This window comes from Phalacrocorax aristotelis, chromosome 20, assembly GCF_949628215.1.
Source record: "Phalacrocorax aristotelis chromosome 20, bGulAri2.1, whole genome shotgun sequence".
NCBI lineage: Eukaryota > Metazoa > Chordata > Aves > Suliformes > Phalacrocoracidae > Phalacrocorax > Phalacrocorax aristotelis.
This window is the reverse complement of record NC_134295.1, coordinates 5,558,353-5,585,536: the sequence shown is the minus strand read 5'-3', so window position 1 is coordinate 5,585,536 and position 27,184 is coordinate 5,558,353. Positions and strand designations below refer to the sequence as shown.

The following is a 27,184-nucleotide window of genomic DNA, read 5'->3' as shown; positions in this document are numbered from 1 at the left end:
GGGCTCCGTGTGCCAGAGCTGCTCGGGGACACCCGAAAGGACAAAAATTCAGACAGGACCTTTGTGTCCTGCCCCATCCTTCCCTTGCACCAACACAAAGCTCAAGCAAAGCCCTAAAGTTGCGATTCCCAGCACCCTTCGGCTTCTGTCCCCATCGCTGGGGTGGCACTTGGTGGCTTAAAGCCATGACTTAGGGAACCTGCAAGAGCTCCGGCCGGGATCTTCAGGCCAAGCACGGCAGGTTTTTAATTGGCTTTAGTACTTGCCGAATATTTCCCTAATGGTTTTAGAGACGGGGGATGTGTTGGAGGAAGGCTTGGCTTGCTTCTGGCACGTGACTCGGTGAGGAAATGGGAAAAGAATTTCTGGCTGTGAAACGGCAGCTCCACGTCGAGACCGTTCCTTCTTCGCAGTGGAACAAAAAGCCTCCGTGCCCCAGCCCGGATGCCTGGGATTCCTTGCGGAGGGGCCCCGGAGCGGTAACGGTCCTGCTCCGCCAGCTCCCGGCCAAGGTGGTAGCGGGGGAGCCGGGAGCGGCTTTGCCGGAGCGCTGGCACGGCGCGGCCGCCCTGCCCCTGTTGTTTCAGCTGTGCTGGATTAATAAGGCAGACCAAGAGCTGGTGTGTCCCCCGCCAAGTATAAAAATCTGGGCTTTGGGACGCTCTTGCAGTGTGGGCAGCCAGGGCCAGGGGAGGCTCTGGGGCCAGCCCTGACTGTCCGTCTGTCCATCTCAGAGGGCTTGGGGGGACGTGGAGGGGAGAGCTGTGGATGGGCAAAGGGGAGACTGCTCATACACCCCTCCCAGGTCTCTGCTCCCGCTCTTTTCCGTGTTCATATTTAATCACAGAAATAAGAAAAGGGGTTTCCAAAGATCTCCCGGGGTGTGACCAGCCCCGCTGAGTGCTTTGGGCCGTTTAACGGGCGCTTCTCCACAGCCCTGAACCCTCCCCTTCCACAAAGCGTCTCTCCGAAAGGAAAAAGTCCCTTGGGGAACGCGGTGCTGGAGTTGCTGCGAGCGCAGTCGGTGTCGGGGCACTCAGGGACGAAGGGTCCGAGGGCTCGGCCATAGGGAAGCCAGGTTCCTACCGCAGCCGTGCCACCACTTTGGCCAAGCCCCAATGTTTTCGGAGACGAGGAGGCACCTGCAGCACATCTGAAAAATCAGGCTTTTCAGCTCTCCCTTGGCTTCACCCTTTCGGCTGTAACACGGCCATGGCTCCCCACAGCCGGACGGGAAGGCTTTTGGTGGACCCATGGCCCGGCAAAGTGCAGACCGAGGTCGGCGTCTCCCAGCATTGGCACTATCGGGGCGCACGGTGCATGTTTTTATGTATTAAGCACCTGCCTGGCCTCTTGTATTTTTATCCCGACGCTATAATTCATCCCGAAGTAGCAGGCTGGGTGGCTGGTGGGGCGGGTTGTTGCCTGGAGATGCGTGGAGGCTGTTTCGAGCCCTCCTGTTTTTCTCTCCCAAGTCTGTGACTTCCCTCAGCATCACTTCGCAGCGGTGATTCACGCGCCCGGGCTGCCTCTCTCTCCCAGCCCCACGGCAACCGCTTTCGATGTTCCCCATCTCTTAAACCCAAGGGTTGGGGAGGGGGATAAAAAAGGGGGTGATGGGGTGCGGGGGAGCACGGTGCTGACCCAGAGCTGGGGCTGTAATAGTTCATAGGACAAGGAGCCGGCGAGCCGTGCGGCGGCAAGTTGCGGGTGGGTTTTTGGCAGAGCGGTTGGTAGCGCTGGCGGGGCGATGCGGCTTCGGGAAAGGCAAAAAAATGGTACTTTGGGGTTGGGTTTTGGGGGTTTTGGGGGGTTTTTCTGGTTTTTTTTTTTTGGTGATTTAAGAACTCGGTTCTTTGTGCAGGGGTGGGTGTGAGGGGAAGGGGGACCCGGAGGGGGGGGAAGGGGGCAGGCCCCCTCCCAGCGTGGGGCTCGTTTGGGAAGCGCCTTGAAAATCTTGTATCGGGGGGAAAACCCGGGCCCGGGAGCGGACAAAGGGCCGGGGGAACGCGGGGCTCGGCGGGGCCGGTGCGCGGGGGGAGCCGGAGCCGCCGCCGAGCCAGGGCGTTGCTGCTCTTTGTCGGGGGCTGCCACCTCCCCCCGGAGGAGGGGCCAGCCCCGGCGGGGCGGGGAAGGGGCCAGCCCCGGGCTGCCGCCGCCCGCGGAGACACCCCCCCACCCAACACCCCCGGGTCGGGCTCCGGTACCCCCTCCCCGGGCCCGGTGCGGGGCGGGGGGGTGGGGTGGGGTGGGTGGGAGCTCGGGGAAGGGGGGCGGGGGGGTGGAAGGGGCCGCGGCGCCCGGGGGAGGGGGCGGCCCCGGCGCTTCCCGCCCCGCTCCGCCCCGCGGCGCCGCCCCCGCCTCCCCCCGCCCTCCGCCGGGGCTGGCAGCTCCGCGGGAGCCCGGTGCTGGCGGCGGCGGCGGCGGCGGCGGGGCCGGGGCGTGCGGCGGCCTGCGCGGCTCGGCCTTTTGTTCCGCCGGCGGGAAGGAGAGCGGGCGGCGGCGGCGGAGGAAGAGGAGGAGGAAGGCAGCGGCCCGGGAGCGCCATGCATCCCCCCGCGCCGGCCGGGGGCTGCCCGCGGGGGCGACGCGGAGCCCCCCGCCCCCGGCCCGGCCGCTGAACCGCGCACAAAAGGGGCGAGAGCGGCGGGGAAGGGGAAGAAGGGGAAGGGGAGGGCGGCCCCGCTGTGTCCCCGGCCCCGTTCCCCCCCGTCCTCGCCGCGGGGACCGGCCCCCGCCGCTCCCCCCCCCCCCCCCCCGCCCCCCCCCCCCCCCCCCCCGCCATGGCCGGGCCGCCCGGCGGCGCGGAGCCGCCGCAGCCCGCCACCGGCCGCCGGGAAAGTTAGTGCGAGAGGGGCCGGGAGGAGGAGGAGGAGGAGGAGGAAGAAGCAGCAGCAGCAGCAGGAGGAGGCTCCGGCCGCGGCTGCTCCTCGTCCGCCCGCCGGCTCCCGGCAACTTGGGGGATTTCGTGCCGCTCCGTCCCCTTGCCATTTTTGGATGCGTTTTATAGCCTTTTTTTTTTTTTTTTCCTGGGGAGAAAGAGAAAAAAAAAAAAGCGAAGACCCAGCAGCCTTCCTCCACTGCCGCCGCAGGACTTCGCGGCGTGTCCCGACCATCGTGCGGCAACCGGCTGGATTTTGGGGGTCTCGGTGGCCCCGGGCATCGCAGCAGGGTGACGGGAACAACAATGCCATCATGTTTTTGAGACAGGAAACCTCCGAGTTTGCCCTGAATGAAGAACTTCCTGTGTTTAAACTTGCACGAATATCCGCTGACAAGCTCAGTTCAAATGAAAACACGAGAGTTGGGGGGAGAGGCTAATTCAGACCAGCTGGACTTCCACGGGACTTAGAGCTGGGCAGAAAATGCGAGGAGCCGCTCGCCGCTCGGGCTGCGATACGTGAGCGGCCGGGACAAGTAGTGCCTTTGTTATTAAAGGACAAACGGGATAATTTAAGAGCTTGAAACTCTTCCACGGTTTCTGTCGCAAACGGCGATTGGGAATATTTTATTGAAGCTGTTGGATTTGGATGGTTTTTGCCGACGGATGGGGTTTTTTTAGGGGGGTCAGGGGGATGAGATGGGCTGTTTCGCTGCTCGGAACCGCCGGCCGGGCTGCTGAGCCGGCGCGGTGCTGCCGGTGCACCCTCCCATCCCCGTAGCGTCGCGGCTTTGGGATTAGAGTCTGCCACGGTGGGTTTGGGACCTGCTGGCCGTGTGATGCTTCCTGCGGTGGCGGGCGAAAGGTTGCCGGGGCGGTTTCGTCATCCGTAAGGACGAGAGCATGGGCAAACCACTTAGCCGGCCAGACTGTTTACGGCAGAACCGCACTTGCCTGGGGAAGGGCGAGGAGGAGGATGGTTATATAGAGGATTGCTATGTGCCCCAGAGGTCGATATATGACACAATGAGAATTAACGAGCAAATCGATCAGGGATCGAAGCTCAACCAGCTTTCCAAGAGCACCCTCGGTAAGGGGGATGGCAGCACCATATCCAGCAATGGGACTCTGGGAGCTGCCAATGTCTTCGAGTCGAGGGCGTCAGAACCGAAGAAGTTGGACGAGCGAGTCATCTTCGACGCGCTGAAGCTCAGCAGCGACGTCTCCAAGCCAGCACCAGCTCCACCAAGGAGACGACCGAACCCCGAGAGGAAGGAGAACGTCAACCGGCGGTCGTGGAAATCCTTCATGCCGCCAAACTTCACCGAATTTGCGGAAAGGATGGGGGCTTCGCTGAGCGAAGTGTCGGAAGCAGGCGCCTCCAACCCTTCCCTGCGGGATAAGCGGGAGTCGAGTGCCATGCTTGCCGAGCGCCCGGGCCAGCCCGACCATGGCGAGCCCATGTCTGAGTCTCTCACCTTGGAGCACGTCTCCAAGTCATCTGGTGCCGCGGAGGCTCTATCAGCCAAGCAGTTCGGCGCGGATGGCTACAGTGGTGCCCGGGATGAGCGCCAGCCCCTACTGAACGTCGGTGATGGCCGTGGTCGCCCCGGGGACCTGGCCAGGGCTCGCCGGCTTCCCAGTGCCACGTGGCCGCGAGCCAGGAAGAATTTCATCAAGGGAAGCCTCAGCGATGGGCACCAGGAGACCCTGGAGGCCTCCGAGTCAGACTGTACGGTGGAGAACGTCAACCTCTCTCCGTGCCTTAGCGAAGAGCTGCTGGATGCGGGACTGGATATTCTCATCACCTCCAATCTCAGGGAGAAAACGGAGTCTGAGCTGAGATTTGAGGAGGACGAGCGCTGGGTGATGATGGAGGAGTGGGAGGAGGCGACGCTGTCAGAGAGAGGAAAGGCAGAGGAGAAGAAGAGCTGTTGCTTGGCAGATATTTCTGAAGAAAGGGAACAATTTGCTCCTCCAGCGGACAGCTCTGCCCCCAGCCCGGGGGGCTCCCGGTCCTGCGCATCCCCAGGGGGTGCCAGCAGCCCCCTTGCCAGCAGCGCGTGCTGTACCGAGGATGCAGCGGTGCAGTGCGAGGCTGAGGACTTTGCGCCGGGTTCGGAGCGCTCGGCCAGCCCCGCGGGTCCCGAGTTGTCTGACACGGACTCAGTGCAAATGTTCCTGGAGCTGGAAGAGCAGTGCCTGAACGAGGATGAGGGCGATGGGGCCACTCCCGGCTGCCTGGAGGTTCAGGTCTCCCCAATGGACTCAGAGGAGCTGGACCCAGATTTGGCCAAACTGGCTGGGGCGGCGCTCGAAGCGTGTCAGCACAGGGCCCCTTTTGACATCAGCGCTTCGGACTCTGCCGTCGTGTCGGATCTGGAGGACTTTGATGTCACCTGCAGCTCGCAGGTGCTGAGCATGCTGGAGCCAGCGACAGAGCCCTTCTCAGAAAGGGACACCTCAGCCGTCACCCCGACGGACTCGGATGGAGGGGCCTCACCCAGCCCCGTGGATGCAGCGGGGCTGGGCTCCCTCCAGCAGTGCTCTCCGGCACTAGCGGAGGAGGATGCATCTGACCCACTGGGGGACCTGGAGCTCGTGGATGGCTGCGCGGTGGCGGTGCTGGTGGCTGGTGGGATGCCATCCCCTGAGATGGGCACACGTCCAGCCTCTGGCTTGGAGGGAGCTGGTTACCCCAGTGCTCCCGTGGGGTGGGGTGAGGATAACCAAGACTTGCTGGTCCATGACAGGGAGGTATCACAACTCCCTGAGGAGACCTGTCCCGGCCAAGTGTCCCCCTGCCAGCCCCCAGCTCCTGACACAGTGGCGGAGGAGCCACAGTCCCCGCCGCAGCACGGTGAGGATGGTGTCGAGGGAACAGATCCATCTGGGACCTGTCACCTTCTTCCTGGAAGGACAGAGCTCACCAGCTGGGATGTCCCAGAACTGGTTTCTGAGGATGAGGCCGGCGACTTGGGATCAGAGAGTGATGGAGCTGAGGGCCAGGCTCATCCGGAAGAAACTGAGGATGCTCACCATAGTTTGCTGCCTTTCCACGCCGGCTCTGCATCAGAGCCAGGCTCTGAGGCTCTGACGATCTCGCCGGCGCCTGTTGAGGACCTTACACGGGAAACAGTTCCCCTGGGCCAGGGCCTGGCTCTGGAGGGGACTGCCCACGCTGCAGGGTCCCCCGTGGAGGTGGCTGTCGCACACGGGGAGGCACCAGCAGCCATCCTGCAGCCAGGAGACCTGGAGTTGCTGTTTGCCTGCGGCTGGGAGGACCGGCCGGCAGCACAGTGCCATAGCGTGGTGCTGGGTGAGGGGCTCCTGTGTGCTACCAGCCCGGCAGCCCCAGAAGAGCTTCCCGACACATCTGCCTTTGTGAAGCAGCCTGCTCCTGATGCCATTCCATGGGATGTTGGGGTGCTTTATGTTCCTGCTGACCCGTCAGCACTGGCAGATGTGGCTGTCCCAGAGCCCCCGGCTCAGGAGACACCACCAGCCACGCGTGCTGAGGAACCACATACTGAGCACCCACCTCCAGGTGCCACCACCACTGCCGTGCCCTTTGCGGTGGAAGAGCTTCTGGATGCCCCACCACCATTTGCTGACGTGCCTGTTGCCGCTGTGCCACCAGAAGCGGCCGACCCACTTGTCGCCAGTGTCAGGGGTCTCGGTGGTGGCCCTGCACCGCTGGCAGTGGGGGGGCTGGTAGTGGCCTTAGGGGATACAGAGGACTTTGCCAATGTGGTTGTGCTGCCCATTCCAGAGCACCTATCTGCTGAACCGGTGGCTCTGGAGGATGATCCCGTTGCAAGAGTGCCTGCAGAGGAGGTGGCAGCTTGGGACGGTGCCTCCATGCTGCCAGGCACGGAGGGTCTCCCCTCTGCCTTCCCACCACCCCCAGAAGGACCCACCGCCCCAGAGCTGCAGGAGCTGCTGGGCACACCGTCCACCGCGGCACCCACCGCACAAACCCTCCCCGGGGCCGTGCCGGGGGACACCCTCCATCCCCCCAGCTGTGGGGGTGCCCCTTCCCCAGCACCCTGCGAGGAAGAGGTGCCTGCAGGCACGGAGGGACCCTCCGCCACCGCTCTCATCGCAGAAGGGCCTCCCGCTTTACCAGATGGATTCGTTCCAGATAACGAGGTATTTGTTGCTCGGGCGCTCGCAGACGGGGTTTCAGGCGCAGAAGTTGCTTTATTTTGCACTTGAGGGGTGGGTGGGAGGTGGGACCGTGCTCGGTAACTCACAGCCACGATCTGCGGGGTTCAGGTTTTGAAACAGCCTTCTCCCTCCTGAAGCCGGCTTGAATTTGGCAGGCAAAAAGTTTTGGGGGGAACTGTGTGTTTTTTATGAGCAGGGGAGGCAAAAGACTATCGCTAATTATCTAAACAGTTGTCTTAAACTTTTTTGGCTTATTAAAATACATTATGGTCACTCAGATGTAAATCACAGGCTTCAGAAAAACCTCGCCGGGTCCTGGCGGGGTGGTTCCCGTCTTTGAGGCAGAAAATCTATCAGAAGAGAGAATCCTGTAAAACAAATTTAGTGCAAATAATTCCTGTCCTGTGCAGTCACTGCTTTCTGTAGCTTTTTAAGTGAGTAATAAGGTGCTGAGGCTCTGAACGTGTGTGGGAAGGGGCTCAGATTCTCTCTGGCGTCTGGGGATTTGCTTTACCATGCTGTGCTCACACCTTTTGCCTGGAGAGACCTCGGTGGTGGAGTTCCCACAGCCGAGCGCTGATTTACTGCCATCTGGATTAGGAGGAATATCGCTAAGGAGACATCAGAAGTTAGTCAGCGCCGAAAATCCCGATTCGGTAGCAATTACTCATCCTTTGGACTGTGCCACCCATTTAAGAAATGCACGTGGAGGGGCTTGGAGAGATGTTTTCACGTGGGGGGGTCCATGGGAGCACGGGCTGGGGCACCCGGTGCGGACCTTAGCGAGGCAAAAGAGCTGTTGGGTTCTTGCTGTTGTACGTCTGTTGGCTGAAATTCACTGTTTCGGTGTCAGCGTGGCCTCGCTGGCGGGGTCCTTATTTTAAGTGCAGCATCTCTGGTTGTTAACTTCGTAAACTTCCCCTTGCTCAAATGTTGTTCAACCTGTTGGCAGCTCCGGGTTGGCACCAGGGCGATGTTCTTCCCAGCACGGGGCCGCGCTCAGCGTTCGGCAGTGGTGGGGTTAAGGAGCGCAGCTGCCTGGGAAATGAGGGAAGCAGAAAGCGAGGGGATGCTTTGGAAAGCGTTTTCTGGGAGCGAGGAGGAGGTGTGGTGGAGCAGATGTCCTTCTGCTCGCCAAGATGTCTGTCCAGCCGCTTCGCCTGGGCAGGACACCTCGCTCTGCGCCTTTCCCTGCCTAGCAAAGGGTGTACGTTAAATATTTGTTTCAGAGCTGAGTCACAGTGAGGTTAATGAACGAAATCGCCAGAATCTTTCCTGAGCGAAGGAAAACAAGCGTGTCTGACATGCTCACTCCTCAGGCCATTAGTGTGATTATCTTTGTAACGATCCTTGTACAGCATCGTGCTCTCGGGCTGTACCGACTCGCGTGTTGCAGGTATCCGTGGTCTGATGGCCGGGCTTTCTGCGGGGCTCCCTCCCTCCCTGTCCGGCTGGTTTGAAGCCCTGGAGTTTGTTTTTGCAGCGTGCGGAGGGCTGGGACCCAGCCCGGCATGCCAGCCTTATCAGCCTGGTCCTTTTGTGGGTTTGGCTGCTCTAACAGCCAGCTCCATACACAAACAGTAACAGGAGAAGCGGCCAAAGAACTGGTGATTTCATGTCACCATTTATTTCTTATAACCGTGGTATAATTCTCCCTGAGCAAACGGCTCTGGACAGTGTCTGCCAGCACACCCTTCACTTCGTGTCCTGGAGTGATACCTCCCTGCCCTCGAGTAACAGAGCTCCCATGGGAAGGAATAGTGTTTTTTCTTTGAAAATGGGACAAAGAAAGTCAAGGCAGCCCCCCTTGCTCAGCCTGGGAACTTTGGGGGGGTGTGTGTGTTTGGGGGGGGTTGTGTGTTTGGGGCTTTTCGCCTGCCTTGTGTTCCTTTGGAGGCAAAGCAATTGCTGGGTCCAGAGAGCTGTGCCACCCACGAGCTGCTGCTCTGCTAGGAGAGATCTTACATCCGAGTGGGAATTTTTCAATGCCGCCAATGTTCATATATTCTCGGGCACGTGAGGAGGAGGCACGCTTGAGAAAGCAGGCGGCTGGCTGCAGTCCCCTCCGCTTTCCAAAGAGAAAATGTTGCAAGAGGGCCAAGGGCTCTGATCCTGTCCGGCGTTGGGTACGGGGTGACCGGTGCTCTGGCTGGGCTCGTGGTCCAAGGGACCAGGGGAAGGACTCCGCTCCCTTGTGCTATTCGCCGTGGGGAAGCAGCAGGCTTGTCCCTTGGGGCCGGGCTGTGCAGCCGCCCCAGCAGCGCCGGAGAGGGACCGTGCACAGGCGGCTGGTTACAGCAGATCCACAGCTCTGATAAAGAGCGCTTATCTCCTTCACGGAAGCAGGATTTTCCCTGCTGCCTCTCTTTACAATGGGGAGCTTCATTCGCTCTCCTCCCCCTTCCCTATCAAATTTTTTTTTGTTCAGAAAGCTTTTCCCCACAGGATTCCCAGGCAGGACCATGCCAAATCCGCGGTGCAGTAAATGACTAGCACATTAATTGCCTATTGCCTTTGTCTTTCGAAATACAGCCAGCTTCTTGGTGTCTGTAATTTCGTGGTTAACAAAACTCATGTGATGTCAGGTCTCTGTTCTCAATAGCATCACTGTGAGAATTGCTTTGGGTTTTTCCCCGGGAGCATTATTTCCCAATCTTATGGATGACCAGAGCCGATGCTCTCATTTCTTCCCCAATTTGTTCTCTCCACCTCACCCTGGTGCTTGGAAAAAGGGGATTTACCCATTTAAAAGCAGAGGTGGATGCATATGGATGCTGAGCTGTGCTCCCCACCAGGGAACGCCTGCAACATCTGTGTTACTGGGTCAAGGCGAGGGAGGACTTCAGGCAGAGTTGCACAACTAATGAAGTCAGTGCAAGCAGCTACCGCATCTTCTCTAGAGAAGAAAGCCTGTTGTATCTGTTGAATGATGGAGGGGCTGTAAGAGCAGCTCACGGGTTATAAATACCTTTTCTCTCCCACCCTTCCTATCCCCAGCTGTTCCAGAAGGAGCAAGTGGATCCTCTTCAGCTAAAACTACAGCAAGTCAATGGAGTTGGTCAAGGACTCATCCAAAGCGCCGGGAAAAACTGTGATGTCCAAGGGCTGGAGCATGACATGGAGGAAATCAACACCCGCTGGAACACCCTCAACAAGAAGGTGAGAGCGTGGGGAGGGGCTGTAACTGGTTTCTGTCAGCGCTGTTGGGGTTTGGTAGAAGGAGGGGGTTGTGGACAGGGAGCTGAGGCTCCGGTGTCGTTGCATCACCAGCCTGACCATGCAGTGGGGTTGTGCTTGGGGTGCAGGTGGCCCAAAGAGTTGCTCAGCTGCAAGAGGCCCTGTTGCACTGCGGGAAGTTTCAGGACGCCCTGGAGCCATTGCTGAGCTGGCTGGCAGACACCGAGGAGCTCATCTCCAACCAGAAGCCTCCCTCTGCGGAGTACAAGGTGGTGAAAGCCCAGATCCAGGAGCAGAAGGTGAGCAAGCACAGGGCAACGATTGGCTCGATGGGAGGGGGAGCTCTGGAAAGACAGACAGACAATATTTTGGGGGTCCAACTGTAACAGATAAGGTGTAGCTGGGATGTCCACAAGCCTGCTTCTTTCACGGTGGATCTTCTGGCTCCCCACATCCTAATGAGATAACCGGGCAGCTCTTTTGCCCACACTTGCTATCTCCATCGTCTAAATCACCCGCGTTACTTTATTGTCCCACTGCCTCTTGAAGTTTGCTGGTTTTGCTGGTCGGCCGTGTTTTTCCAGCCCTAAGTGTTGTTTGTGCTGGTAATTCTGCTGCGTCAGGAGCAAGCTGGCGCTGTAGGTAATCGTTTGGGTGTTTGGACAAAATGAATGTACAAACTGTAAGAACCGACCCGAGGCGTGGCGGGGTTTGCAGGCATTAACAGCCCGGCTCGGCACCTGCCCTCGCGAGCAGGCGGAGGAAAGTTCAAGGGTGGTCGTGGTAAAACGATGTAGAAATGAATTCTTACCGAGGCTTGGTCCGATGTATTGAGACTATGAAGAGGAAATTTATTTAAAGTGAAAGTTAAAAACTTGATAAGTTTGGGATGGGGGTGGCGGTCACGGGTAAGCCTCGGAAAACTGTGGCACAGAAGTGCTTTGAATCTCTTTTAGAGTAGAATATTTCCGTTGGAACAGAGCTAGAATGATCATCTAGTCCAACTGCCTGACCACTTCAGGGCTGGCCAAAAGTTAAAGCATATTATTATATTATTATTATTTTTTGAACTGGTTTTGATGGCAGAGGCATTCCCACGGGGCTGGCTTTGGTCTCAGCTCTGTGCTTACGGTGGTTTTCGGCCACAATTGGAGATTTGCTATCTCTGAGGGCTAGAAGAGGTTCTGCTGATCCAATCTGGTAACTCTTACCCTGTTCTGTTTCACTGCCGATGCTAAAGCTGCTCCAGCGACTCCTAGACGATCGCAAAGCCACCGTTGAGATGATCCAAGCGGAGGGAGGGAGGATCGCACAGTCGGCCGAGCCTGCGGATCGGGAGAAGATCGTCGGCCAGCTGGAGAGCCTGGAGCGCCGCTGGGCAGGGCTGCTGGGCAGGGCGGCCGGCAGGTGAGGGGGTCTGAGCTGCCGGCCGAAAACACGGGGCCAGCTGGTCCTGCGATTCACAGTGCCCCGGAGCTTGGGGTTACAACACGCGGGAAGTTGGCGGAGATTTCTGTGCAGATACATCCTGGAAACATGGAAACAGCTGGAAAACATGAGAAATCAAAGCCTGTTTGGGAGCTGAAGTTGATAGCGGTGGTTTACAGTGGCAGGGGAGAGCTCAGATTAAATAAATTCCCTGCAGGGGATGGATGTTATTTTTATTCCTCTAAGTGTTAACATCTAGCTTTAGCAGCAACATCCTGTTGACACCTTTCTGCTGCCTGAATCTCGTTTATGAGTTCCTTGTTGCTACATAAGCTAATATTTGAGGTTATAAAGTCGCTTCTGAGGGCCAGATTGGATCTCCCAGTGTCCATCTAGGACTTGTACCTTTGCCGAGCTGTCTTTGAACAGAAGCTCAGCAGCTCTGAAGCACCAAGACCCCGGCCACAAGCTGAGCATGTCAGAGGATCTCAGAGATAGTGATAGGAATGGAGGAAAAGCAGCACAATGTGGGGGCCTTTCTGCTGCCTTCTCCTGGGGGTGAACTGGAACCCTCAAGGCACAGCTGCAGGAAAAAGCTTATCCTGCCGTTGCCCTCGGACCAAACAGGGCTGCTTCGGTTCCCTCTTCCCATCGCTCAGCGCTGCTTCCCATGCCTGGCTCCAACAGAGAGCTGCTCCTTAGTGGTTTATTATGTCCTTACTATAGGCAGAAGCAGCTGGAGGACATCTTGGTCCTGGCAAAGCAGTTCCACGAAACCACGGAGCCTGTGGCAGACTGGCTGTCGGTGACGGAGAAGAAACTGGCCAACTCTGAGCCCATCGGTACCCAGACTGCCAAAATCCAGCAGCAGATCAGTCGGCACAAGGTAGGACCCGTGTGTGAGCGGGAGCTGCCGGTGGAGGTGGTTGGTATCGGGTCCTGCTCAGGTGGTTGTTTCTGCTATGGCGAAGGGGTTTTTGGCATGAACAAGTGTTGGAGTTATCCAGGCTGCTTTATGTACAGAGAAGGCTGGCAACCCTAACCCACCAGTGTGGGTAAATATTAAACTGACGTCTTTGCACCTCGCTGTGAATCTAGATATCTGGCTCTGGATAGAAAAACAATTCCGATTCTTCTGTTTCTTTTAAACCTTTTTTATTTTGATGCTCTTTGCCCGTTCACGGGCGGGTTTAGTTTCTCCTTCATTCCATCAGTTGCATTCATTGTTTCTGTTTCCCCTTTTATGTTGTTGGTTGGTTGGTTTGGTTTTTTTTTAATCCATTTTTTCACTCATTTTCCTTTCTGTTGTCCATTTTATCCTCCCGGCATTCAGGCTCTAGCGGAAGAGATAGAGAGCCACGCGGCCGACGTGTCTCGGGCGGTCGGTGTCGGGCAGTCCCTCTCCTCCCTGAGCTGTGCCGCTGAGCGGAGGCTGCTGGCAGAGAAGCTAGACTCTCTGCAGACCCGCTACGGCGAGGTCCACGACCGGTGCTGCCGGAAGGCAGCACTGCTGGATCAGGCGCTGTCTAACGCCAGGCTCTTTGGGGAGGAGGAGGTGGAAGTGCTCAACTGGCTGGCTGAGGTCGAGGACAAGCTCGGCTCGGTATCCGTAAAGGATTACAAACGGGACGTCCTGCAGAAGCAGCATGCCGACCAGCTGGTATTTTCCATTTTCTTCCATGTTTATGTTGTTTATTTTGTTGCATTTATCTGGTTTTGTTTTTGTTTCTGGTTTGACTTTAATTTTGCAAAGCTTGTTCCACTGCTGGTTCCCTTCTAGGCTTGGAGAAGTGTAAAGAGATTTCATGTGTTAAAAACAATAATTGTGGCCCCAAAAATGGGTTTCCCGGGGGAGAAACTTCAGATGATTCATTTGCTTTGTGAACAATGTCTGAGCGAGCTTGGCCACCCTATGCCTTTAGAAAGTTGGATGCTGTTTCCAAGAATGAGAGCTTGAAAAGCCCAGTGGGTTTTCCGAGCCAGGCTGGCCACCGAGGAAGCCGTCTGCTTCCGCTCCCCGCGGGCCCTGCAAGCTCTGTTCAAGAGTGAGGTTATGTCTAATACAAGGGCACGTTCTTCGTTAACACGTATCTAATGGGCTGGGATGGGTTTGCTCTAAGACTTGAGCCTTTGGGCCCCAGAAGCCCCGTTATGTCCCGCAGCAGGAGAAGGTTGACTGGACAAGTATCAGATCTGTTGTCCACCCTTCCCGTGCTCGGTAGGAGCAGTTTGTGCTCTGCTTAGCATCTCTGGCCAGCAGCACTTGGGGACCTGCCCGCAGAGGATAACCCTAATTTGCCTTTCTCGCCAGGCTTTGAACGAGGAAATCGTGAACAGGAAGAAGAACGTGGACCAAGCCATTAGAAATGGGCAAGCTCTTCTGAAGCAAACCACAGGTAACGTGAAGATCTGGGCACGCTCTGCCCCATCCAGGGGTCTGGGAAGCCCCCCATCCTCCATGTGGTCTTCCCTGGGAAGTCCATGCTCTGCAGTGGTGCGTTGTTCAGGGGAAGGCTGTTCTCCCTCAGGTCTAATTTCCTTTGGCTGCTCCCAAAATAAGTGCTTTGCACCCAGACCTGGATGCCGAGCCGCAGGCACTCCAGCCTAGTAAATCCCGAGTACTAGCCTCACGTCTTCATGAGCGGGTGATTCCCGCCACCGGCATGGTGATCCTCAGCACCGAGCAGCCCTGCAACATGAGGGAGGGTTTTCTCATTGCATCCAGCTGCTAAATCACATGGAAAGAGGTTAAAAATACACCCAGCCCTTTCCTAATATTGCTTTCCCATGCTGAGCAGTTGTTGCTGTTGCCACGTGGGTGTGAGTTTATGTTTATGAGTGGGAAGAAAGGTCGGGGCGATGCATTTCCTTCAGATGTGGTCTGCTCGGAGCAGATGTACAGACCTCTGTCCTTGTGGGAGCCGGGTAGCAGGAAGAGTGATTACAAAGAATTTGGCTTGCAGTTTCTTGTCCTCTCGGAAATAGCAGTAAAGAGCAAACTGGACCTTTTCTCGTGGAGCTGTGACACATCAGTTGAGAACTGAGTTGTGCCTTCGGGGCTTGTGGCAAAGCCAGGCTTCGCAACACGCTTCCATCCTATTGCAGGGAGGAGGTGGACGTTACGCGGGCTGGTAGAAAATGTCAGCTCTAAGAGTAGCTTCCTGGCTGTAAAAATAGGCTGCGAAGTTGCACTGATACAAAGAAAAGTGGGACTGAAATTAGCTATTTAAAAGGGGGGAAACGGGGCAGATGGCTCCTGCAGCACCCCCAGCCCAGCATCATTTGCCCCTGGCTGCTGTCTTCCAGGGGAGGAGGTGTTGCTGATCCAGGAGAAGCTGGACGGAATTAAGACCCGCTATTCGGACATCACCGCTGCCAGCTCCAAGGCGCTGCGCACGCTGGAGCAGGCTCGGCAGCTGGCCACCAAGTTCCAGTCCACGCACGAGGAGCTCACCAGCTGGATGAGCAAAGTGGAGGATGAGCTGGCTTCCAGCGGGGGACAGTCCCCCGCCGGCGAGCAGATACCCCAGTTCCAGCAGAGGCAAAAGGTGGGGGCTGGCAGAGCAGCCGGCGGGGGTTTGCTCGCTGTTTTGAGAGGCCGGGGAGGAGCTGGAGAGGGGCGTCACCTGCAGAGCACTGAGAAGGGCGTGTGTCCATGGGTGCCTTCCACAGGAGCTGAAGAAGGAGGTGATGGAGCACAGGCTCGTCCTGGACACGGTGAACGAGGTGAGCCGAGCTCTCTTGGAGCTGGTTCCCTGGCGAGCCCGCGAAGGGCTGGATAAACTTGTGTCGGACACCAATGAGCGCTACAAGCTGGTCAGCGACACCGTCAAGCAGAGGGTGGAAGAGATCGATGCTGCCATTCAGAGGTCTCAACAGGTAATTTAATAACCCCGCCGGAGGCTGACAGGGTTTCTTGGCAGAGTGGGAGCGAGCGGCTCGGCACCGCTCCAGCCCGTGCAGCGCAATGGTGGCGTGAGGGGTAGGGAGCGCAGCCCGACGGGAGGGCCAGATCCCAGCGGGAACACCAAGAAATGAACTGGCCCCACCAGCGGCGTGTGGTGGCGGGGCTGGTTTCTGACCCGTCCTGCTCTGTGTGATTTGGAGAGGGTAACTCCGAGGCAGCACCCTGTTATCCTGCCTGCATGGGTGAAGCCAATGGTGTAAAACCGATGACAGGTGACTTTCAAGCCTGGAAAAATGTCATCCCCTGTTGTGATAGCACGGGGATTTGTTCCAGGCAAACGGTCCTCTCAAAAAAGGCTCATTCTGCACAGGCTGGAGGCTGTGGAGCGCTGTGAAAACTGCCCTCGCTGGCTTCGAGCGCTGAGCCAACAAAGCTGAATGTGTGAGCAAAACGACTGTGTAAAATAGAGGCGCCTCTTTCCCTGCGGGCAGGGCGGGTGTAGAGGGAGGTGGTTGCTCCACCGTGCTCTGCTGCGCTGAGCGCTCGTGGTTCAGTGATGCTTCATGCCCCAAAACCAGCTGCAGAAGCCACCGGCCATGGGACAGCGGCTGTGGCTGCTCTCGGAGGGGAGCTTGGAGTCAGAAACCTGTGTCCCCCCCCAGTGTCCCCTTCTTCTCCCCACCTCTGAACGCCCAGGCGAGGCATTCGTCCCCTGTGTCCCCCGATGTCTCCCGGTTTGCCACGTGCTCCACCCCGGCTGCCCGTCACTAACCTGTGTCCTCTCCCGTGTGCCAGTACGAGCAGGCGGCCGACGCGGAGCTGGCCTGGGTGGCTGAGACCAAGCGGAAGCTGATGGCTCTCGGTCCCATCCGCCTGGAGCAAGACCAGACGACGGCTCAGCTGCAGGTGCAGAAGGTACGTGCGCACTCGCTGCCGGCGGGGACGTGGGCAGCGAGAGGGACGTGGTTTGGGTGATGGGCTGGGGTTTGGGGGGGCAGCTTTACCCTGGGGTTTGTAGCGCTGAGCCCGGAGCACCAGGAGAGATGCAACTTTCGTCCTTGGTAAGTAAAAGTCAAAAAGGAAGGAAGAAAGAGGATTTAGGGAAAGGAAGCGTTGGGCTTCTGAAGGAAAAAGCCTGCTGTCCGTTTGCAGGAGCCGAAACCTTTGCACGGCCGTTTAGGGCTGGATGGACGCTCTTGCCTGGACTCCCCTCGAGAGAGCTGCTCCTTCCAAAGGCTTTCGCTGCGGCTGCTGGAGCAAGTTCCGCCGGGGTCTTGCGGGCGCTGGCAGCAGGAAGGGTTTAGAGAAATGTATATATTGATTAATGAGGGTGCTTTTACATTTGCTTTTTCCTCATTGTTCCTTGCAGTGGGGGACTCCTCGTTTCCCTCCCGGCAGCCAGACGTGGAACAAAGAGACGCTGGGGGTTTTTTTTATATCTTTGAGATGAGCTCATGCCTGAAAGAACGTGCACTTTAAATAAACGGCCCTTTTCTTCCCTTACCAGCCCCAGCAATCAGAGCAGTGTACAGGCTTATTGGATTTAAGAAAAAGAAGAAAACTAAGGCATTGTGATAAGGGAGGGGGACAGAACGGTCGAGCGTTAAGTTAAATTGAGCTTAGCTTGGTTTCCCGCTGTTAATCGCGTGGACCTTGGGAACGGCAAAATTATGGGTAGATGCCGTTCTGAAGAGCATCGTTCTGGGGGATTAACGTGTTCTCTAACAAATGGGTGGTGGAGCTTTTCCTCTGGTGGGGACCCTGGGTGGGGAAGTTGACTGATACCTCATTTCAAGAGCTGTTTTCAGGCCTTTGAAAGAGAGAGGTTGATGTAGATGAGTCATGAGAAAAACATGCCGTAATCTGCGTTTTCAGCCAGATTTTCAGTGTGCCGCAGGACACTTGTGCTGAGTTTTATGCGGTCTCTGCCTTGCTGAGCTCTGCTGCCTGCTACAGCGGGCACAGGCAGGAGGGTCCCATGGATGGGCTGGGGGGAGAAGTTGGGCTCGGCTCTGATTTCTTTCCTTGCTTTGGATGTTTCCTTTCTGCAGGCTTTTTCCATTGACATTATTCGGCACAAAGACTCTATGGATGAACTGTTCAGCCAGCGCAATGAGATCTTTGGGACATGCGGGGAGGAACAAAAAGCTGTTCTCCAGGTGAGCCTCCCTCTGCCATTTACCATGACAGGGGAGACAGAGAGGGGAGAGAGGGGAATGCTCGGCTCTTGCAAAGGCTGAAGTAGTTTAAAATTACTCCATCTTCAGTTATTCCCACCAGCGTTAGCAGAAATCTCTTTACATTTATTACTCTCTTTTATTGCATATTTTTATTGCGGTGTTTGGGGATGAGAGGGGGCAACAGAGATTTCTGAGGCTGCTTTAATTGGAATTACAGCTTGCGCGCGTGGAAGGCCACCAAAGGCACCTCCCGCTCTTCCAGCTCGCAGCGTGCAGCTGGCGCCATTCCGGGGCCCTTTTGCATCCCTCGCTCTTACCCTCCTCCCTCTCTTTTTAGGAGAAAACCGAGTCCCTGGTGCAGCAGTACGAAGCCGTGAGCCAGCTCAACTCGGAGCGCTACGCTTGCTTGGAGCGCGCCCAGGTCCTGGTCAACCAGTTCTGGGAGACCTACGAGGAGCTGAACCCCTGGATCGAGGAGACGCAAGCCCTCATCTCCCAGCTGCCCCCGCCGGCCATCGACCACGAGCAGCTCAAGCAGCAGCAGGAGGACATGAGGGTAAGAGGACATTTGCATCCCCTGCACCATCGGTTCCTCTACCTTAAACAGTGACGCAGCGCTCGCAGGGGCAAGGGCGCCTTTTTTCTTAATTTTTCTCTTTTTTTTTTTTTTTTTTTTTCAACCCATACTCTTCTTTTTGGGGATCCTGCCTATGTAATACAAGTGTGTCGGGAGCGTACGTGTGGAAATCACTAGTTACATTGGAGCACTTCATACTAAAATACAAATTGCACCCAAGGGAGCCCGGCTGCCTTCGGATCTCCTGCCTGACTGTGGCAGGGAAAACCGCTTTGTGCTTTTAGGGTATAGGGCTGCAAAGCGAGTTTTCTCAGTGGTGCCCCCCGTGGGGCTGCGGGGAGGGTCAGGAGCCGGCCGTGCCGGGCGCCATGCCGCCGGCGCGTGCAGAGCTGTGGCCATGTTAGGAAGAGCCGAGTGCCATGTGCTTGGCAGATGCTGGGTCAAGATATCCACGGTGTGAGTTCACTACCAGATACAATCAGCGCTCTTGGAGCATTGCATGAAATAAATAAGCAGCGGCTTTCAATAGATTTCTAAACAAATGTCTTTCCCCCCCCCACTCCCTAGCAACTGAGAGAGTCCATTGCTGAACATAAGCCTCATATTGACAAGCTGCTGAAAATCGGACCGCAGCTGAAGGACCTCAACACCGAGGAAGGGGAGATGGTGCAGAAGAAATACTCGACGGCGGAGGCCATGTATGCCAAAATCAAGGAGGAGGTGTGCCAGCGGGCTCTCGCGCTCGACGAAGCTGTCTCGCAGTCCACCCAGGTACGCTGGGGTGCAAAGGAGCCGAGTCTTCTTATCGCAGTCCCCTGGGGAAGCCACACGCTTTGAAATGCGGGTTTATTCTGCGTGTTACAATTGTAAAACCCTTTATAAGGCACCGCGTGGTCAGACGCCTCCAGGGTAGTTTCCTGCTGCTCAGCACTGGCTGTGAAAGCAGAGGAGAAGGCGTTTGAATCTTGACATAGTAAATAGGGTAATAAATTTTTACAACCTCAATAACGATGCTCGTTCAAAGGGGCTGTTTTGGCATCCACCCAAGGTTGGAAGGGCCCGGAGAGCCTCTCTAAAGAGCTTGGAGAGATAAGTTTCATTTCTGATAAGCTGTGTGCAGCGAGCAGCCATGGGGTCCTTCGTATGGGTCTGGGCATCTCCAGAGGAGGTCAGTGACTACAGGAGCAGAGACACAAAAGGAAGGGCAGAGACTTTAGATCCTAAAGTCCAGAAAAGGGGTGAAGAGTTCCTGCTGCCGAGGGTTGATGACCCCTAGTTATGTTTCATTTCACCCCGTGTTACCGTAGCACGGTTGGTTCTTGTCATGTCTGGGTGTTTTATTTTTTTTATTCCTGTATTGTGTAGTCACTTCTCTTGGTTTGCACTTGTATTAACTCCGAGTTTTTCCCCCCACACCCCCCTCCCGTCTCATCTCTCACTCCCATTGTGGAATGTGTTATCTGTGTGTGTTGCTGCCTGTGCCCGTCCTCCCCACATGGTCCCATTTCATTCTTGTGTTGACTGCGCCCCACCATTGCAGATTACAGAGGTAAGCCCCACCACCACAGATGTTCATTTACACTCTTTCTTTGGGCTGATTCTATTTTACACCCGGACTTTTATTTCTGGTCCACGCACAGCTCAGCAGAACATGCTTAAATATTAAGTCCGGGGGCCTGAAATCCCATGTCTGAGATGGCTTTCGTTGCGTTGCCGCCTGGTCTCAGCCGTGGCCAGCTTCCGCTGGGAGTGCTTCCTGCAAAGCAGAGGTTTTGCTTTCAGAGCGGTTTACGCTGACGCGTGGAGCTTTCTGCTCTAGCTGGACTTGCCGGTTTGCTCCTGCTTGTTGGCTGAGCCAGCGTGCCCCTGATCAACTTTGCACCGAGAGCCCATCCCCTCTCTGCTGTTAGAGCTTGGCCTCGGCGAACGCCGACGCCGATGTCCTGCAGGGAGGGACCAGAGCTGGCAGCCAGAGTGCAGAGCTGTCCTCACCAGCAGAGATGATTTGGGATCTTTAAGGCCAAAGTTGACTTTTCTTTAAGATTAATGATAATAATCCCTGCTAGACCCCCGTCCTCTCTCACTCCCGGCTTTCTGGTTCTGCTTTTGTCGAAGCCCCAGCTCCGTGGCAGCTCTCTCCTCCCCCTGCGCATGCAGCCTTCCGCCTTCCCCCGCTGACCCTGCCGGGGTGGTTTTCTTGCTGGCGTTGCCCCGAGCGGAGATTTCCGTCAGCACCAAACACAGGCGCTTTTCCAGCAGCGTCTTTGCACGGGTGGTCGAGCAAACGGGATTGGGTGTTCTTGCCACGCTGCCTGTCCACAGTAAGCAGGACAGGGGTCAAAAATGTGGATTTTGTAGGGTTGGACCCGCTGACAAATCGCTGCCGTGTTTGGTTCACAGTTGCCTGTGCTGGCTCTGGGAGCCTATGGCTGATGTATGGTTTGAGCTGGCGCAGCCTGGGGGCTGTTGGCAGCAGAGGAAAGCAGAGGCAGGTGTAAACAGGAGGCTGCGGGTTTAACTGCTGTCGCAGGCAATGTTTGTCCTCTCCGAGAGGCCGCTGGGAGCAGCGCTAAGGGCTGTTGCACACGCAGGGAGTGACGCAGCGTTGCTTAATCTCGTCTCTCCTGCCCTAATGGACTTGCTCTTCTCCAGTTCCATGATAAGATCGAGCCCATGCTGGAGACGCTGGAGACCCTCTCCTCCCGCCTGCGCATGCCGCCCCTCATCCCCGCCGAGGTCGATAAGATCCGGGAGTGCATCAGTGAGAACAAAAACGCCACGGTGGAGCTGGAGAAGCTGCAGCCCTCCTTCGAGGCTCTGAAACGCCGCGGGGAAGAGCTCATTGGCCGATCGCAAGGAACGGACAAGGACCTGGCAGCAAAAGGTATCTTGGGGTGGATTTAACCCCAGTGCATGGTTTGGGTAGGAGAAGCTGGCCAAACCTTGGCTCCGTCGCCGTGGGGGAGGCTTTGATGTCCCAGGGGTGTATTTCAGAGAGTCTCTTGGCCTTAGGAGGAAGGGTTAGTCCTCTGCATGCAGATACCTGGTGCCTGCTTCCAACTGGAGCAGACAGGGTGGTATCAGCCAGAGGAGAAAGAAGCGTTTGTGGCTGCTGGGGCAGAGGTTCCAGCGCAGCCAAGCTGAGCCATCACCCCGAGCTGGTCTCTTGTGGCAACCGTCGGTGGCCCCTGTGGAACGATTTGTTGGTGTCGATTCAGCATCTAATGGAGGGAAGGAGCATCCCCAGCACAAAAAGACTTGTCAACACGATTGGCTCTAATTGGCACCTTTCTTGGCAGCTCAACAGTCAGCTCGTGGACTGAGTGAGCGTAGACTTCACGCTAGAGGTGGCCAGAACAGACGTTCATTGGAGGAGAGTGTGTGGGCAGATTTGGCCTGAGCTTGCCTGCACTTAAATAAAGGGTTTATTTCTGCAAGCTGGAGTTTCTCATGTCCCTCAGTATCTCTGAGTTAATGCTCTGATAGTCCTGGTCATCTGTAATTCCCGTTTGAATATTCTGTTGGCTATTTCTAAGTGGAAAGTGTTTGCAAAATGCTTTTGAGCTGTAGAAAGGTTTCCTTCTTCACCGAATGTTTTCACTCCCTTCCTCAGTAATCCAGGATAAATTGGATCAGATGGTCTTCTTCTGGGAAGACATCAAAGCTCGGGCAGAGGAACGTGAAATGAAGTTCCTTGATGTCCTGGAGCTTGCCGAGAAGTTCTGGTACGACATGGCAGCCCTCCTGACTACCATCAAAGACACGCAGGACATCGTTCACGACCTGGAGAGCCCGGGCATTGACCCCTCCATCATCAAGCAGCAGGTGGAAGCAGCAGAGGTGAGGACCGTGGGACTCTGCCCCTCTATGGAACTTGTCTGCACCCAGCTTGTAAGCTAAATCGGGGTAGATCTTAGATATGAGTATGGGCAACAGTGGCTGTAAAACAGTTTTGTAGGCAGGCAGTCAGATTATGAAATGTTATTTCCATTGCAATTTGGAACTGCAAGGGAAAAACCAGAGTGTATTTCACATATCCCTCGCTGCCACCACCGCCCCCTGTTCCAGACAGGGAAGTGATGCTTAAATCACTTTATCTGCTACTGTTTTGGGAAGCTTATCAAGCGTGTGGTCAGAGTTGTGTGCCCACTTGTTTTGAGTGATGTGGAAGTTTGCACGGTTCTGCTCCCAGTCTGAGTGGAAGGCATCTGAGTGCTGCCTAGCGTGGGAAGTGTATATTTAGATTTTGGTTAGACAGGAGATAATTGTAAAGCTGGATGGGCTTGAATTTGTTTGTTGTTGTTTGGCTGTTTCAAATAAGTAGTGAAATCCTCTTCAGGTGGATTTGCCTTGACTTGGACCTTGGGGAGCGGGGATGTTTCTTTAGGCTTTGCTAAGTTTGTCCTTGCTATTTCCCTTTTATAACCATTCTGGCTTTGGTTTACAACTTTTGAGTCTCAAAAACTAATTCCTATATTGACAAAATACTCCTGTAAACAGTACATCTCCTGTAAACAACGTCTTCAGCCAGGCAGTTCAGGCACACATCAAGCTAAAAACAGATGTTCTTGTTTTGGTTCCCCCAACCCCTGGGCACAACGGCATTGCCACGGCGGCCAGAGGTGGGAGCAGAGCGGGTTGGTGGTGACAAGCCTGGTGAGCAGGACAGCTCTCTGCTCGCTGGGTAACCTCGTCCTGGGGTCCGGCGTCGGGCTGTCGGCCAGTGTGCAGGACACCAGAGCTGGAAGGACTCTCCACGCTTTAGCCCTCCTGTTCACGGGGCAATTTTGGAAGATCATTTAACAACAACCATTTTTCTTTTGTCTCTGTGCTACATGCAGACTATTAAAGAGGAGACGGACGGCTTGCACGAAGAGCTGGAGTTCATCCGACTCCTTGGAACTGATTTAATTTTTGCCTGTGGCGAAACTGAGAAACCAGAAGTGAAAAAGAGCATTGATGAGGTAGGAAAACCATCAGCCTCTCCTTCAGATAAAATCAGGTAGAAGCAAGTGGGAGCTCCAGTAGAAGAGCCTAACGAATTTTGTGGGCAATCTTGTGTTCCGCAGATGAACAACGCGTGGGAAAATCTCAACAAAACCTGGAAGGAGAGGCTTGAAAAGCTTGAAGAAGCCATGCAGTCGGCTGTGCAATACCAAGATACGCTTCAAGTAAGAGGCAGGGCTGTTTCTGTGGGGCAGGTAGACCTTGGGAACACCACTGCGAGTCCTCTCCCTGGAGTTGTGCTGGGATTCGTACTAATGCAAAGCAAGGAGATGTCTCATGGGTGTTTGCAGCCTCTGGTAGAGCCTGAGCTCAACACCCAGCTCCAAGGAAGAGCAGATACTTGATGGCGTTTGTGTTCCCAAATCTCTCTTAATTTCTGCATGAAGGAGCAGGATGAGCCTGGCTGCTGTCAGGTCCTCCTGTTGGAAGCAGGAGGCGGGAGGAAGGAGCTTGCAAAAGCGTGTGCTGGCCAAGCAGGCGTCTCTGCCCTGAAAGACAAGTTTCGTGGTTGCGGGGTGACGCAGGCAGGGGGAGCACGCTTTGCCATCCCTTGTGCTAACGGCGTCTGCACCCCTTTCAGGCCATGTTTGACTGGCTGGATAACGCCGTGATCAAACTCTGCAACATGTCTCCTGTCGGCACTGACCTCAACACTGTTAAGGAGCAAATGAACGAGATGAAGGTACACGGGTGGAGTGGGACCAGTTCTCCGGTACTTGCTTTGCATCGCAGAGCTTGCGCTCCAGTGATTCATTTTGTTCTGGTTTTTGTCCTGCTTGTTTTGGCAGGAGTTTAAAATGGAGGTTTACCAGCAGCAGATTGAGATGGAAAAGCTTAATCACCAAGGTGAACTGATGCTAAAAAAAGCGACAGATGAGACAGACAGAGACATCATAAAGGAACCACTGACAGAGCTGAAACATCTCTGGGAGAATTTGGGCGAGAAAATTGCTCACAGACAGGTAGAGAGATCTGGGCTCTCGTAAGGGCGGGGTTGAAACTCGCTGGGATGCTCCCCTTCCTTCCTGACTTAAACTTTCCTTTTCTATCCCTGTCCTTGCCCAGCACAAGTTAGAAGCCGCTCTCCTGGCACTCGGCCAGTTCCAGCACGCGTTGGCGGAGCTGATGGCCTGGCTGACCCACACCGAGGAGCTGCTCGACGCACAAAAGCCCATCAATGGAGACCCAAAAGTCATCGAGGTTGAACTTGCAAAGCACCACGTGAGTACTCCCACTCCAGGTCCAATTTTAGTCTATTCCCGTTGCAGGATTTTATTTCTCATGAAGGGTTTGAGTTGGTCCAAGTCCATGAGAGCGTGCAGGAATTAACAGGGTGTTTTAGAGAGACGTCTAACGTTTGCCCACCACATCTCATGCAGGTGCTGAAGAACGACGTCCTGGCCCACCAAGCGACCGTGGAGACAGTGAACAAAGCGGGCAATGAGCTGCTGGAGTCGAGCGCAGGGGACGATGCCAGCAGCCTGCGAAACCGCCTGGAGAAGCTGAACTCGTGCTGGGAGTCTGTGCTGCAGAAGACGGAGGAGAGGGAGCAGCAGCTGCAGTCCACGCTCCAGCAGGTCAGGGAGAGACGTCGGCGGTACCCCCTGTGCAGTGGATTGCTGCCGAGGGTCCGCTTCCCCCTTCGCTTTCAAGGCAGGAGGAGTTAGGGAGACACTGGGATGTTTTTCTGCAAGTTTTTCATTTAACTCTGACTCCTAGAGTGGTTTGGTGCCTGCCCGGAAGCACGGCGGGGACCAGGCACACCCGCATGGTTAAGGATGTACGATGTAGGGCCCTCCTTAATGTGCTGGTACATCCAGCTCTGCCTCTTTATCTGGTTTTGAAGCAAGCACAGCGTTAACCCTGGCATATGATCAATGGTGGCTGATGTCATCTGATCTGTGGCCGATTATATGTTCCCGAACAGGCCCAGGGTTTCCATGGTGAGATTGAAGACTTCCTCCTGTGGCTAACGAGGATGGAGAGCCAATTGTCGGCATCTAAACCCACGGGAGGTCTGCCAGAAACTGCCCGGGAACAACTCAATGCCCACATGGTAATTTCTTAGGAGAGATTTTTAATGCTTTCAATTCAGCAAGCTCCTGTCTCAAATATCGGCATCAAAACCTCTCCCTTCTCTATCTGATGGGAAGAAGAGTGCTTCTCTGGCCTCTTCTTACAGATAATTTTGCACTTGATGCCTGGGACAAGCATCACAATGCTTTAAGCACCTTTCTCTGCTCAAAGTGACACGCTGCTGGCACTTGGCCTGCCCTGAACCTAATTTTCTCATCACCCTGAGTCGCAGCAAGTCGCTGCCGCTCTCCGAGCTCTACCTTTGTCTGACGCTTCGGTGATGCCTCCCGTGCAGGAGCTGTACGGCCAGCTCAAAGCCAAGGAGGACGTCTACAGTCAGCTGCTGGCCAAGGGGCGACTGATGCTGCTGAACCGCGACGACTCTGGTTCTGGCTCAAAGACGGAGCAGAGCGTAGCGCTGCTGGAGCAGAAATGGTGTCTGGTCAGCACCAAGATGGAGGAGAGAAAGGTAACGTCGGCGTCCGCCCTTGCCCCGGGAGCTGGTCTGACAGCAGTTGCTCCCTGCTTTGCTGCTCTGCTTTCCCAGGAGGGATGGAGGGAGGGCTGGGGTTTGGTTTATTTTGGACAAGCTCTCTCTTGGTTGCACAGGTTGAATTTGTCTTTCAGATGGTGCTGGCTAAGCATCAAGCTGGGGTTTTTTTTCTTCTTGATAGTCATCAGAGTTGGTTAAATCACATAGAAAATGAGAGTAAAACTGTGTTTTGGGTTAATTTGGAGGAGAGGTGGGAAGAAACCTCCTGCGGCTCTGAAAGGCAGGCTTTGTTGGTCCTCTGCGAGACAGCAGGCCAAATCCTCCTCCGAGCTGACTCCATCCTAGGCTTTTGGCCGGCGATGAGATGAAACAAGGGACGTGGTGGCCTCAGCCCAGAATAAATTTGCGGTGCTGCAGCTGTTACTGTCGAAATATCATCCACCTCCTTTTCCGAGCCACCCTCCCCATGGTGATCCCTTTCTCAGGAAGCTGAGGGTGACGCAGCTGCTTGTGTGCCGATGAAGGTCTCCCCTTTCAGGGGTGATTCTTGTTTTGAAAGAAAGCGGTGGCTTTCACTGAAACCCCCTCCCATTGGTAAACAAGTCGCGTTCCCGGGCCGAGGCGATGAGGTTCCTGTTAGAAGGACGTTTCGGCAGGGACACAAAGGCTGCCTCTGTCTGCGAAACCGCAGATCGTGAGCTCTCACCCTCCGTGTTGTGTTTTTTCCCCCCTCCCTTTCTCCCTCCCTGCTGCGGCAGGCGAAGCTGGAGGAGGCACTGGCCCTGGCCACAGACTTCCAGAACTCCCTCCAGGACTTCATCAACTGGCTCACGCTGGCCGAGCAGAGCCTGAACATCGCGCCTCCAGCCAGCCTCATCCTCAACGCCGTGCTGGCCCAGATCGACGAGCACAAGGTACCGGCACCGCGAGCACCCAGTGGCCCCCCAGGATGGTGGCAGCAAGGGTGGCACCTCATCGCCCCTGCGCCCACGGGCTGCTTACAGGCACGTCCAGCTCCCTTGCAGATAAGAGGACATCTTTGCCGTTCGCAGGTGTTCGCTAACGAGGTAAACGCTCATCGGGATCGGATCATCGAGCTGGATCAAACCGGGAACCAGTTGAAGTTTCTCAGTCAAAAACAGGATGTGGTATTGATCAAGAACCTGCTGGTGAGCGTCCAGTCCCGCTGGGAGAAGGTTGTCCAGCGCTCGGTGGAGCGGGGACGGGCTCTTGACGATGCCAGGAAGCGAGCCAAGCAGGTGAGAAATAAGGGGAGGGTGCAACCCCG

General features: G+C 55.9%; 1 protein-coding gene across 24 annotated transcripts in view; it reads left to right on the top strand.

Annotated features, from left to right (window-relative positions):
- MACF1 (microtubule actin crosslinking factor 1) overlaps positions 1-27,184 on the top strand; it is a 141,671-nt gene that overhangs the window by 97,426 nt on the left and 17,061 nt on the right. For all 24 annotated transcript variants that reach the window (XM_075115149.1, XM_075115151.1, XM_075115148.1 and 21 more), the window contains 24 exons: positions 10,049-10,210; positions 10,357-10,527; positions 11,469-11,635; positions 12,383-12,542; positions 12,990-13,316; positions 13,968-14,052; positions 14,963-15,204; positions 15,329-15,535; positions 16,359-16,478; positions 17,615-17,722; positions 18,081-18,299; positions 18,888-19,091; positions 20,973-21,204; positions 21,934-22,160; positions 23,162-23,284; positions 23,390-23,491; positions 23,908-24,009; positions 24,116-24,289; positions 24,393-24,548; positions 24,707-24,904; positions 25,255-25,383; positions 25,699-25,872; positions 26,655-26,810; positions 26,949-27,155. In XM_075115149.1, the coding sequence (XP_074971250.1) occupies positions 10,049-10,210; positions 10,357-10,527; positions 11,469-11,635; positions 12,383-12,542; positions 12,990-13,316; positions 13,968-14,052; positions 14,963-15,204; positions 15,329-15,535; positions 16,359-16,478; positions 17,615-17,722; positions 18,081-18,299; positions 18,888-19,091; positions 20,973-21,204; positions 21,934-22,160; positions 23,162-23,284; positions 23,390-23,491; positions 23,908-24,009; positions 24,116-24,289; positions 24,393-24,548; positions 24,707-24,904; positions 25,255-25,383; positions 25,699-25,872; positions 26,655-26,810; positions 26,949-27,155 (4,152 nt within the window). The remainder of the gene's footprint in view (positions 1-10,048; positions 10,211-10,356; positions 10,528-11,468; positions 11,636-12,382; positions 12,543-12,989; positions 13,317-13,967; positions 14,053-14,962; positions 15,205-15,328; positions 15,536-16,358; positions 16,479-17,614; positions 17,723-18,080; positions 18,300-18,887; positions 19,092-20,972; positions 21,205-21,933; positions 22,161-23,161; positions 23,285-23,389; positions 23,492-23,907; positions 24,010-24,115; positions 24,290-24,392; positions 24,549-24,706; positions 24,905-25,254; positions 25,384-25,698; positions 25,873-26,654; positions 26,811-26,948; positions 27,156-27,184) is intronic.